The 13,729-nt window shown below is 48.1% G+C and overlaps 3 protein-coding genes across 4 annotated transcripts in view; 2 read left to right on the top strand and 1 right to left on the bottom strand.

Moving 5' to 3' along the window:
- LOC142303630 (uncharacterized) overlaps nucleotides 1-13,421 on the bottom strand; it is a 62,659-nt gene extending 49,238 nt beyond the window's left edge. The window contains exons 1-6 of the mRNA XM_075345172.1: nucleotides 13,410-13,421; nucleotides 13,180-13,356; nucleotides 12,974-13,097; nucleotides 12,825-12,892; nucleotides 588-665; nucleotides 18-194 (exon numbers count right to left, since the gene is read on the bottom strand). Coding sequence (XP_075201287.1) covers nucleotides 18-194; nucleotides 588-665; nucleotides 12,825-12,892; nucleotides 12,974-13,097; nucleotides 13,180-13,356; nucleotides 13,410-13,421 — 636 coding nt within the window. The remainder of the gene's footprint in view (nucleotides 1-17; nucleotides 195-587; nucleotides 666-12,824; nucleotides 12,893-12,973; nucleotides 13,098-13,179; nucleotides 13,357-13,409) is intronic.
- LOC142257597 (uncharacterized) overlaps nucleotides 1-13,729 on the top strand; it is a 1,260,196-nt gene that overhangs the window by 410,234 nt on the left and 836,233 nt on the right. The gene's annotated exons all lie outside the window — the stretch shown is intronic.
- Nucleotides 1-13,729, top strand: part of LOC142303624 (uncharacterized) — a 307,530-nt gene that overhangs the window by 179,108 nt on the left and 114,693 nt on the right. The window lies entirely within an intron of this gene.

The following is a 13,729-nucleotide window of genomic DNA, read 5'->3' as shown; positions in this document are numbered from 1 at the left end:
ATTCCCAGCAGTGTCACCTCTCCAGTCAGCAGCTCCAGCATCTTGTTGGTGAGTTCTAGGATCTTCTGGTCATTGATGTCCTCATGTATCCGGGGGTGAGGTGGAGGCCCCGGGATTGGGCTCAGGGTTCCTCCTCGTCCTTCAGACACAGGGGCCTGACAGCGATCACTAGAGGTCTTCACTACTGTGTAATCCTGAGTGTGGAGACATTAATAATATCACTACAGACATTTCCGGAGTCCATCACCTCCCCGGTCATATCCTCTGTTATTCCCATAGATAATGATGTAATGTGATGACATCAGAACCTCTCACCTCCCCGGTCATATCCTCTGTTATCCCCATAGATAATGATGTAATGTGATGACATCAGAGCCTCTCACCTCCCCGGTCATATCCTCTGTTATTCCCATAGATAATGATGTAATGTGATGACATCAGAGCCTCTCACCTCCCCGGTCATATCCTCTGTTATCCCCATAGATAATGATGTAATGTGATGACATCAGAACCTCTCACCTCCCCGGTCATATCCTCTGTTATCCCCATAGATAATGATGTAATGTGATGACATCAGAGCCTCTCACCTCTCCAGTAAGATGGAAGATTATCTCCAGACTCAGGTTTAATATCTTCTCCATAATTTGGTCTTTGTCCTTATTCATCTTTTATGTCAATCAAGTAAAATAAAAAAAAAACAACAGAAGATCTTTTATTGTACAGAGGATGAGATGATGCTGAGAAAAATCAACTAAAAACACAAAAAAAAATAACTGAAGATAATAAGGAGAAATTATGTCTCTCCTCCATGTGTAGTGCGGGGTCTGTCGCTCTCCCCCATGTGTAGTGCGGGGTCTGTCGCTCTCTCTCTCCCTCATGTGTAGTGCGGGGTCTGTCGCTCTCTCTCCCTCATGTGTAGTGCGGGGTCTGTCGCTCTCTCTCCCCCATGTGTAGTGCGGGGTCTGTCGCTCTCTCTCCCTCATGTGTAGTGCGGGGTCTGTCGCTCTCTCCCCCATGTGTAGTGCGGGGTCTGTCGCTCTCTCTCCCTCATGTGTAGTGCGGGGTCTGTCGCTCTCTCTCCCCCATGTGTAGTGCGGGGTCTGTCGCTCTCTCTCCCTCATGTGTAGTGCGGGGTCTGTCGCTTTCTCTCCCTCATGTGTAGTGCGGGGTCTGTCGCTCTCTCTCTCCTCCATGTGTAGTGCGGGGTCTGTCGCTCTTTCTCTCCCCCATGTGTAGTGCGGGGTCTGTCTCTCTCTCTCCTCCATGTGTAGTGCGGGGTCTGTCGCTCTCTCTCCCCCATGTGTAGTGCGGGGTCTGTCGCTCTCTCTCCCTCATGTGTAGTGCGGGGTCTGTCGCTCTCTCTCCCTCATGTGTAGTGCAGGGTCTGTCGCTCTCTCCCCCATGTGTAGTGCGGGGTCTGTCGCTCTCTCCCCCATGTGTAGTGCGGGGTCTGTCTCTCTCTCTCCCCCATGTGTAGTGCGGGGTCTGTCTCTCTCTCTCCCCCATGTGTAGTGCGGGGTCTGTCGCTCTCTCCCTCATGTGTAGTGCGGGGTCTGTCGCTCTCTCCCCCTCATGTGTAGTGCGGGGTCTGTCGCTCTCTCTCCCTCATGTGTAGTGCGGGGTCTGTCGCTCTCTCTCCCCCATGTGTAGTGCGGGGTCTGTCGCTCTCTCTCCCTCATGTGTAGTGTGGGGTCTGTCGCTCTCTCTCCTCCACGTGTAGTGCGGGGTCTGTCGCTCTCTCTCTCCCTCATGTGTAGTGCGGGGTCTGTCGCTCTCTCTCCTCCATGTGTAGTGCGGGGTCTGTCGCTCTCTCTCCCTCATGTGTAGTGTGGGGTCTGTCGCTCTCTCTCCCTCATGTGTAGTGCGGGGTCTGTCGCTCTCTCTCCCTCATGTGTAGTGCGGGGTCTGTCGCTCTCTCTCCCCCATGTGTAGTGCGGGGTCTGTCGCTCTCTCTCATGTGTAGTGCAGGGTCTGTCGCTCTCTCTCCCTCATGTGTAGTGTGGGGTCTGTCGCTCTCTCTCCCTCATGTGTAGTGCGGGGTCTGTCTCTCTCTCCCTCATGTGTAGTGCGGGGTCTGTCTCTCTCTCTCCCCCATATGTGTAGTGCGGGGTCTGTCGCTCTCTCCCTCATGTGTAGTGCAGGGTCTGTCGCTCTCTCCCTCATGTGTAGTGCGGGGTCTGTCGCTCTCTCTCCCTCATGTGTAGTACGGGGTCTGTCTCTCTCTCTCCCCCATGTGTAGTACGGGGTCTGTCGCTCTCTCTCCTCCATGTGTAGTGCAGGGTCTGTCGCTCTCTCTCCCTCATGTGTAGTGCGGGGTCTGTCGCTCTCTCTCCCTCATGTGTAGTGCGGGGTCTGTCGCTCTCTCTCCCCCATGTGTAGTGCGGGGTCTGTCGCTCTCTCTCCCTCATGTGTAGTGCGGGGTCTGTCGCTCTCTCTCCCTCATGTGTAGTGAGGGGTCTGTCGCTCTCTCTCCCTCATGTGTAGTGCGGGGTCTGTCACTCTCTCTCCCCCATGTGTAGTGCGGGGTCTGTCGCTCTCTCTCCCCCATGTGTAGTGCGGGGTCTGTCGCTCTCTCTCCCTCATGTGTAGTGCGGGGTCTGTCGCTCTCTCTCCTCCATGTGTAGTGCGGGGTCTGTCGCTCTCTCCCCCATGTGTAGTGCGGGGTCTGTCGCTCTCTCTCCCCCATGTGTAGTGCGGGGTCTGTCGCTCTCTCTCCCTCATGTGTAGTGCGGGGTCTGTCTCTCTCTCCCTCATGTGTAGTGCGGGGTCTGTCGCTCTCTCCCCCATGTGTAGTGCGGGGTCTGTCGCTCTCTCTCCCTCATGTGTAGTGCGGGGTCTGTCGCTCTCTCTCCTCCATGTGTAGTGCAGGGTCTGTCGCTCTCTCTCCCTCATGTGTAGTGCGGGGTCTGTCGCTCTCTCTCCCCCATATGTAGTGCGGGGTCTGTCGCCCTCTCTGGCTAGTGGGAGTAATGCCTAGTAGAAGACTACATTTTCTCCCACTAGCCAGTTTCCTACTCCACACTGATGAGGGTCAAATACCCCGAAACAGCTGTCTGTGGATGGATACCATGTTTGGTATAGGTGGTTTCCTTGACTGGAGACTGCCCTTCCTGTGGTTGTTCCTTCCCGGTGAAAGACCTGGCTAGTTTCCTGCCAGCGTTGAGAAACATGTGATGATGTCTCCGCGGTGTTGAATGTTGATCTCCCTAAGGTCAACCATCCTTGCTTATGTAATCCATACATCAGCTGTAATCCACGCATCCGCTGTAATCCACGCATCCGCTGTAATCCACGCATGCGCTGTAATCCACACTTCCGCTGTAATCCACGCATCCGCTGTAATCCACGCATCCGCTGTAATCCACGCATGCGCTGTAATCCACACTTCCGCTGTAATCCACACTTCCGCTGTAATCCACACTTCCGCTGTAATCCACACTTCCGCTGTAATCCACACTTCCGCTGTAATCCACACATCCGCTGTAATCCACACATCCGCTGTAATCCACACATCCGCTGTAATCCACACATCCGCTGTAATCCACACATCCGCTGTAATCCACACATCCGCTGTAATCCACACATCCGCTGTAATCCACACATCCGCTATAATCCACACATCCGTTATAATCCACACATCAGCTGTAATCCACGCATCACCTGTAATCCACGCATCAGCTGTAATCCACACATCAGCTGTAATCCACGCATCACCTGTAATCCACGCATCAGCTGTAATCCACACATCAGCTGTAATCCACGCATCAGCTGTAATCAACACATCAGCTGTAATCCACACATCCGCTGTAATCCACCCGTCAGCTATTCTACTTAAATTGTAAAGTGATCAGAAAAAAAGCATTTATGAGGAGGGTACTCAACTTTCCCAACATCTGTCATCCCTTCCCTCTGCGGCGTGAGTAAATCTGGTCTATCTCTAATTGACCCCTCCACGACCCCCTCCCCACTTTCCTCTGTGACCACTTGTGTACTCTGTCTATGGTCCCCACATCTGGGCTCAGCTTTGATGTAATTGAGGAATACCGTCTAGAGATGAGGACCGAAATATTCATAATCGCTATACTGTGAACGAGTAGCTTGTAATATTCGTGCTGAATAGCGAGTACAATGCAAATCAATGGGGAATGCGAGTAATTTCCTGCTGGACCCAACAAAGAGGTCTGGAGCCTGAGGAAGAGGCTGAAATGGATGGAAAGTGATGAAACTGAATGGGGAGAGGCTGGAGAATGTGCTGCATGCAGACTCCTCCATCACCGGCTGTCACACTGCTCCGCTGCCCCTGATGAAGCTGCTATACAGCGGATCGCGGGGGGCGCTCTCCACGACCCTCTTTACTGACGTGCTCCCTGCTTCTCTGCTCTTTACTGACGTGCTCCCTGCTTCACTGCTCTTTACTGACGTGCTCCCTGCTTCACTGCTCTTTACTGACGTGCTCCCTGCTTCTCTGCTCTTTACTGACGTGCCCCCTGCTTCACTGCTCTTTACTGACGTGCTCCCTGCTTCTCTGCTCTTTACTGACGTGCTCCCTGCTTCACTGCTCTTTACTGACGTGCTCCCTGCTTCTCTGCTCTTTACTGACGTGCTCCCTGCTTCTCTGCTCTTTACTGACGTGCTCCCTGCTTCTCTGCTCTTTACTGACGTGCTCCCTGCTTCTCTGCTCTTTACTGACGTGCTCCCTGCTTCTGTGCTCTTTACTGACGTGCTCCCTGCTTCTCTGCTCTTTACTGACGTGCTCCCCGCTTCTCTGCTCTTTACTGACGTGCTCCCTGCTTCTCTGCTCTTTACTGGCACATGCTAATATATCTTGGGCTCTCAATCTCCTTTATGCATGGTTTCCCTGCTCACATACTTGCCTGTGACAACTGCAAACGGATACCGGGCCGGTCACCAACTATGTGTGACCTTAGGGATCAACCCCTTTTTGCATAATATATATATATATAAAAAAAATGTGTGTGTTTTCCATCATTCTTTGGGCTAGTTTCTGGAGCGTAGACTTTAGTAGTTTCCAATTCTCTGCATGTGCCAGTGCTAATTGTGTGTTTCTGGACATTCATTATACAGATCCTTTGTATCATATAATGGTGTGAGGCTCACATTGTGGATTGTGCAGAAGTCATATAATTGTTATTGGTACTTTTTGCATAACCAATAGGCACATGGTTTCTGCTCCCTGATCTAAGGTTATATTCTATTTATCTGACCTATAAGGGTAACATTACTGTCATCTCTTTGACCTATAAGGCAGATTTCGGAGTTGAGGTGACCCATTGTTTCTATCAATATATATATATATATATATATATATATATATATATATATATATTTACATGATTAATTTCTATGTCCCTGTATGATTCTTTGATAACTTATTTCACCCCAGTTATTATCATATATGGCAGTATGATTTGTAGTATCTATTGATGATGGAGTAATCTGTGTACATTTGGGTAGAGACCATCACATGTATTAGGCCCTATATATACACATATTGCCTTAACTGGTGACCCTCCGGTTGGGTTAGAATTAATACCTTTGGCACTTTATCTACTCATTATATGAGCGATGCTTTATGATAATAGTATTGCTTCACTAATTGTCCTTCAAGAGCAATATGTATACATTCTTGCAGCGGTCGTGTTTATGGATTGTTTGTTTTTATATGTGTGTGTTTCCTATGGATTCAATTATATATTAATTCTAATTGGATGCGCGCTTCTATTATGTGTGACCTTTTCTCTTGTTTGATTCTCGTCCTTCCCATAAGAGGCTGCACTCCATCTTTTTAACGTGTCAGGCTGTGCACCCGTCCTCCTTTATATACAGCATACTGGCAGCTGTGAGTGATTGCAGTTAGACACGCCCCCACACTGAATGACAGCTGACTGCAACCAATCACAAACGCCGGTGGGCGGGTCTATATCGTACAGTAAAATAAATAATTTAAAAAAAAAAACAAAAAACAAAACATGCGGTTCCCCCCAATTCTGATACCCAGCCAAGATAACGCCCCACAGCTGGGGGCTGGTATTTTCAGACTGGGGAGGCCTATGGTTATTAGGCTCTCCCCAGCCTAAAAATATAAGACAGCAGCCACCTGGAATTGCCACATCCATTAAATGCGACAGTCCCAGCACTTTCCGATTGCCCTGCTGCGGTGGAAATCGGGGTAATAAGGGGTTAATGGCAGCCCATAGCTGCCATTAAGTCCTAGATTAATCATGCCATGCGTCTATGAGACACCCCCTCATCACTAATCTTATTACCCCGATTTCCACCGCAGCAGGGCAATCGGAAAGTGCTGGGACTGTCGCATCTAATGGATGTGGCAATTACAGGTGGCTGCAGGCTGATATTTTTAGGCTGGGGCCAGCCTAATAACCAGAGGCCTCCCCAGTCTGAGAATATCAGCCCCCAGCTGTGGGCTTTATCTTGGTTGGGCATCAAAATTGGGGGAACTACATGTCATTTTTTAAATTTATTTTACTGTACGATATAGAACCACATGGAGGCACGTCTGACTGCAACCAATCACAGAAGCCGGTGAAAGAGCTACCGCGGGAGCAGTGTGACACCCGCCCCATTGATCGGTGAGTATGAAGCGCTTTTTCTTACCCTTTTGCGCCTGATTCTGGTCCCCATAGACTTTATATGAGCAGCATCTGGCCAGACACCATCGATCAATCCCCCGCCGACCCGGAGTCAGAGTGGATTGATTTGCCAGTCCTCTGAAACGCAGTGACAAAATGCAAAAAGAATGGACATGCTGCATCTTTGTGGTCACCTCAAAGATGCACCAAAAAAAAACAAAAACCCTGCAACGAAAGGGCTTTTATAGACTCTACGACGCTGCGCGGCCAGCCAATCACAGTAATGCCATAACCAAGATGGCTGCGGCATTACTGAAATTGGTTAAGAAGCCGAGCATGTTTATTAAATCAGGCGCCAAATCTTCTGGGTGGGACAAACAAATATTGCGAGGTGAATACACAAAAACTCGCAATGTAACGAGTAACCCGAATACCGTACTACTATCCGTGCGAGTAGCGAATGGTAATGAATATACTCGCTTATCACTAGTACCGTCCCCTTCCTCTGGGTCACACCTGAGCCCACTTCTAAGAATAGATTTTGTAGCTAATCTGCTTGTGCATCTATAACGTGTTCTATAATGAATTAGACCAGAACTGAACCAGAAGGGAACTGGATCCACAGTCACTGTAAACTTCCCTGTTGCTCTTCACCTTCACCCCTATAATTCTTCACCTCCTACTAACCCCCCAATCCCTACACCCAGTAATGACCTGGCCATCTTCCCTTCCATCCTCCCCACCCATCTCAATAGAAGCCACGACAAAGGTGTCACAGACTGCAATAATGCAAGATCAATACAGCAAACTGAAAACTACACCATCTCCTAGTGTTCACAGTCTGCGACCGGGGAGGAAACATCATTCCAGATCCATCTTGATGAAAGTTAGATGGTCTACACTTTCAGGTGACAGCCAGATGTGCTTATCCATCAGGACACCACCAGTAGTGCTGAAGACACGTTCTGAAAGAACGCTGGCTGTCGGACATGACAAAACCTCCAAGGCGTGACTGACGAGCTCAGGCCACTCTTCCATTTTTGAAGACCAAAATACAAAAGTGTCAGTCCTACCCCTAGTGGCATCAATATTGATCTCTAGATACTCCTGCACCATCCTCTCCAGTCACTTACTATGTGTCCTCTGTTCTGCTGGTGCATGGGGTGGTCTAAAAAAACATGTGCCAAACCTCACAGAAAGTTATTCTGCCACTTAAACTGATGCTAAAATTTCTGAAATAACGACTCGATGTTCTCCGGTTTCAAAGTCTAGAAAAGCAATGCACACTGTGGGCCTCACTGCCGTCTTGGGAACACCACTCTTAAGATTGTGTACAAGTTGGTTTTGATACTCCAGCAAGCTTCACTTTCCAGAGGGAGAAGCAACTGGCAAAATTTACTGTTGTACCGTGGATCTAAACCATCCAAGTAGTCAGCACAATTTCTAATACTAACAATTTGGGAATCATGTCCAGATAGTGCAGCAAGAAGGCGCTCATGTGTCGGATGGTGTGTTGGTGGTGAGGTATCACCCAAGCTTGCTTCCTCCATCTCCTGCCACCAACCACGGACAACAGAGGAGGGGATAAATATCTTCTTCATCTCCTGACTGTTGTGTGTCCATCACCTCGTCTTCCTTTATTTGTTCCTTGGTTTCTGCACCTTCACTAACAGTTTGTCTGGTACTATGAGACCCCCTTGATTGCTGTACTCCACCCTCTCATGCCACCTCGCCTGCGCAACGACAGTCTGGACCTTAGAGATAGTAGTTTCCCTTCCGCATCCTTCTCTGCTTCCTCCCGTTACCATTACTTCCTCCCGCAGACTATTCAAAGTGTGCTGCAGCATGTAGACCACCGAAATAGTGAAGGGAAGAACGTCATCATCAGCGGTAACCATCTTAGTAGCCATTCTTAAACTCTACAAAAGGATGCAAAGGTTCTTCATCTGTGCCCTCTCTGCAAATATGATTTACCCCACGACTGGACTGTGTTAGCCCAGGCTACGTGTCATGACCTACTGCTGCAGGGCTCATCGCTGTTGCCAAAGTCACTGCAACATATGCAGAGTGGAATTCCACCATGTCAGCACAACACATATCAATCGGTTAACCGGTAGGCCAAAAGACCTCTGATGCGATACAAATCGATTAACTACGGTGTGTGAACGGTGGAAGTGAGCACACAGCGACCATGTCTTCTGCAGCAGCGCATCCAGGCTGGGATAATGGCCTAGAAATTGCTGTACAACCAAATTGAGGACATGAGCCATGCAGAGCACATGTGTGAGGTTGCACCGGTGCAGTGTAGGGCCGCCACCAGGTTTACACCATTATTGCACACTGCCGTCCCTGGCTCCAGGTTCAGTGGAGACAGCGAATGCTGAAACTCGGCCTGGATAGCGGCCCACAACTCTTCAGCTGTGTGACTGTGTTGTCAAATGCATTTTACCTTGCACACTGCCTGACTGCGTTGAGCCCTGGCAGCCCTGTATGGAGGAAGGGTGCTCTCTGAACTGTTGGAACACGTGTTACATTAAGGTAGAGGTTGAGAGCGCAGATGGAGGCCCTAAAAGAGGTGGAGGAAGCAGAAGCAGTGGAGGAAGTGATAGATACAGAGGTTTGTCCCGCAAGCCTTGGAGATTCCAGGACTTGTGGAGCAGCCCCTTGCCCCAGCAGCCACCAGAGTCACCCAGTGAGCGAGACGTGACGCCCCTGGCCACGCTTGCTCATCCAGGTGTCAGTGGTGAAATGCACCCTGGCAGTCACAGAGTCTTCCAGGGAACAGGCAATGTTTCCTGCGACACACTGGTCTGGTTCTGCCACAGCTTTCTTAGAGAAATAATGGCAACTGGAGGACTGCGATGGCCATCAATTTTCAGAAACAGACTCTGTCCACAAGGTGGAAAGGCAGCATTTCAGTGGCCAACAAACTGATAGACTGTGAGGGAGACCTAGGCGGAGATGTTATGGTGGGTTGAGAAAGATGTGGTTTGCTCTGTGTCTGACATACGTCAAAAGCACCTGGCATGTCCATTTCCGTAACAGGTGACTGTAGGGAGTCTAGCGAGAACACAAGTGGAGGCTCTGCAGCCGGAGACCTGTGTGAGAACACTTGCCACGGTAATGGAGGAGGCAGAAGCCGCAGACAGAGTTGATGTGGTGGCCGGTAGTAAGCAAGGTGTTTTAGAGCAGTAAAATTCCCAGAATAACTCATGTAGGTTGTGGATGTGCAGTTTCATTCGTGTAGTAGTCAAATTATTGAAATTTCTGCCTCTACTGATTCGTTTTGTTTTTTGGTTGATTTTTTTTTAACAAAGTTAGCAGATAATGTACAGTCATATGAAAAAGTTTGTGCACCCCTATTAATGTTAACCTTTTTTCTTTATAACAATTTGGGTTTTTGCTATTTCAGTTTCATATATCTAATAAATGATGGACTCGGTAATATTTCTGGATTGAAATGAGGTTTATTGTACTAACAGAAAATGTGCAATCCGCATTTAAACTAAATTTGACAGGTGCATAAGTATGGGCACCTCAACATAAAAGTGACATTAATATTTTGTAGATCCTCCTTTTGCAGAAATAACAGCCTCTAGCCGCTTCCTGTAGCTTTTAATGAGTTCCTGGATCCTGGATGAAGGTAGATTTGACCATTCCTGTTTACAAAACAATTCCAGTTCAGTTAAGTTTGATGGTCGCCGAGCATGGACAGCCGCTTCACATCATCCCACAGATTTTCAATGATATTCAGGTCTGGGGACTGGGATGGCCATTCCAGAACATTGTAATTGTTCCTCTGCATGAATGCCTGAGTAGATTTGGAGCGGTGTTTTGGATCATTGTCTTGCTGAAATATCCATCCCCTGTGTAACTTCAACTTCGTCACTGATTCTTGCACATTATTGTCAAGAATCTGCTGATACTGAGTTGAATCCATGCGACCCTCAACTTTAACAAGATTCCAGGTGCCGCCATTGGCCACACATCCCCAAAGCATGATGGAACCTCCACCAAATGTTACTGTGGGTAGCAAGTGCTTTTCTTGGAATGCCGTGTTTTTTTGCCTCCATGCATAACGCCTTTTTGTATGACCAAACAACTCAATCTTTGTTTCATCAGTCCACAGGACCTTCGTCCAAAATGTAACTGGCTTGTACAAATGTGCTTTTGCATACCTCAGGCGACTCTGTTTGTGGCGTGTTTGCAGAAACGGCTTCTTTCGCATCACTCTCCCATACAGCTTCTCCTTGTGCAAGGTGCGCTGTATTGTTGACCGATGCACAGTGACACCATCTGCAGCAAGATGATGCTGCAGGTCTTAGGAGGTGGACTGTGGATTGTCCTTGACTATTCTCACCATTCGCCTTCTCTGCCTTTCTGATATTTTTCTTGGCCTGCCACTTCTGGGCTTAACAAGAACTGTACCTGTGTTCTTCCATTTCCTTACTATGTTCCTCACAGTGGAAACTGACAGTTTAAATCTCTGAGACAAGTTTTTGTACCTTCCCCTGAACAACTATGCTGAATAATCTTTGTATTCAGATCATTTGAGAGTTGTTTTGAGGAGCCCATGATGCCACTCTTCATAGGAGATTCAAATAGGAGAACAACCTGCAAGTGGCCACCTTAAATACCTTTTCTCATGATTGGATACACCTGCCTATGAAGTTCAAAGCTCAATGAGGTTACAAAACCAATTCAGTGCTTCAGTAAGTCAGTAAAAAGTAGTTAGGAGTGTTCAAAACAAGAAATTGATAAGGGTGCCCATACTTATGCACCTGTCAAATTTAGTTTAAATGCAGATTGCACATTTTCTGTTAGTACAATAAACCTCATTTCAATCCAGAAATATTACTCAGTCCATCAGTTATTAGATATATGACACTGAAAAAGCTGCTGCAAAAACCCAAATTGTTATAAAGAAAAAAGGTTAACATTAATAGGGGTGCCCAAACTTTTACATATGACTGTAAGTTGGGTCATTCTTTGCAATCTCAAAAAAAAAAAAAAAAAAAAAAAAGCCCAGCAACCCCTCCTAAGAACTGTATACCCAGAGCCTGAGGTTTTAGCTAAGAATGAAGCACATGGCGCGGTTGCTCGGAAAGCGGCAACGTAACCTCCTCATCTTCCTCCTCTCCTGAGCTACTTGGCTGCATGTCTCTGGGTTCACACCAAGTGGGATCTACAACCTCATCATCATCCTCACTGTTGTCCCACTCCTTGCCCTGAGAGTCATTCTTCCTCCTCTTCCTGCCTTCACAGCACAGTACATTAAGCATGCTCCTCAAGTATCCGAGACTCAACATCATCACCTCCACCCCCGGGGGATAACGTCTGTTGGCGAGGGCCTGGATCATGCTCGCACACAATTTTGTCCGGGCCCGGATCCAATTGACAAAGATTTTGGGCATCAGTGCAGATGCTTTCCTCCTCGAGTCTGGGAATCTTTGGAAAAAACCTCTGATAGTCATGGGATAGAATGTGTGAACAGCTCTGCAGACTCGCTCATCTGTGATTCCCCACAGTCACTGGATGGTTGGAGAGTTGTGACGCGAGGAGAACAAGAGTAATTGGGGTGCCACCTCTGAAGACTGTACTGTGTGTGATGTTGAGGAAGAGGAGGAGAGGCCACTTGATACAGAGCTTGCTGTCCACTGTAGCACATGCTCTATTTGGCCTTCATCTACAAGTCATACCATTGTGAGGCTGCCAAAGAAAAGGAGCGGAGTAGCCCGCCCGGTAACGGAAGCTGTCAGCTGTCTTTGGATAGGGCATGCCCGTGTTTGTTCAGTAGAGCTTGCAGGAACATTAGCACCTACCCCACATACACCTCAAACACCACGCCTATGCCCCCTTCCACCACAATCGAGGGATTAACTACACATGTTTAATGTATCTTTAAACCAGCTGTTTCGCAACTCTAGATTCACACCTGTCAGTCACCTATCACTAAACTAATAACCAGTATTTACATGATGAAATGTCAATAAGTGGCTGGACCACGGATTTGCAATCTCCACTTAGATGATGAAATAGCAATTTTTGGCTGGACCACAAATTTTGTATGTGAGGTCTGTGGTCAGCTGTGATCCTGCCGTCTCCACCGCTCTCATTACACAAGTATAAAACATCTAATACTGGAGGAGAAAACAAGACTGAACACAAGGAGGTCACAGCCGTCTACACCTCATAGGGGAGATCTCCATCTACCTGAGGATCCTGTGGAGGAGGAGGAGGAGCGGGACATCTCTCTGGGGTCGTCCTCGTACTGGAGAGGCCTGCAGGAGACACAGACAGGACGGACATCATTATTACATACAGATAATTATAGGCCGGGTGTATTCAGTCCTGTCTATTACCTGGTGATGTGCGGGGCTGGGGCTCCTCCATCATCACCTCCTTGTACCAGTCCTTGTGTCCTTCTAGATACTCCCACTCCTCCATGGAGAAATAGACGCTGACGTCCTGACACCTTATAGGAACCTGACAACACAATGATACCGTCATCACCCAGAATCCTCCAGTGCCGTCCTGTATAATGTCCCAGCATTCCCAGCAGTGTCACCTCTCCAGTCAGCAGCTCCAGCATCTTGTTGGCGAGTTCCAGGATCTTCTGGTCATTGATGTCCTCATGTATCCGGGGGTGAGGTGGAGGCCCCGGGATTGGGCTCAGGGTTCCTCCCCGTCCTTCACACACAGGGGCCTGACAACGATCACTAGAGGTCTTCACTACTGTGTAATCCTGAGTGTGGAGACATTAATAATATCACTACAGACATTTCCAGAGTCCATCACCTCCCTGGTCATATCCTCTGTTATCCCCATAGATAATGATGTAATGTGATGACATCAGAGCCTCTCACCTCCCCGGTCATATCCTCTGTTATCCCCATAGATAATGATGTAATGTGATGACATCATAGCCTCTCACCTCCCCGGTCATATCCTCTGTTATTCCCATAGATAATGATGTAATGTGATGACATCAGAGCCTCTCACCTCCCCGGTCATATCCTCTGTTATTCCCATAGATAATGATGTAATGTGATGACATCAGAGCCTCTCACCTCCCCGGTCATATCCTCTGTTATTCCCATAGATAATGATGTAATGTG

Source organism: Anomaloglossus baeobatrachus, chromosome 1 (genome assembly GCF_048569485.1).
Source record: "Anomaloglossus baeobatrachus isolate aAnoBae1 chromosome 1, aAnoBae1.hap1, whole genome shotgun sequence".
Taxonomy (NCBI): Eukaryota; Metazoa; Chordata; class Amphibia; order Anura; family Aromobatidae; genus Anomaloglossus; species Anomaloglossus baeobatrachus.
This window is presented reverse-complemented; position numbering and strand designations above follow the sequence as displayed.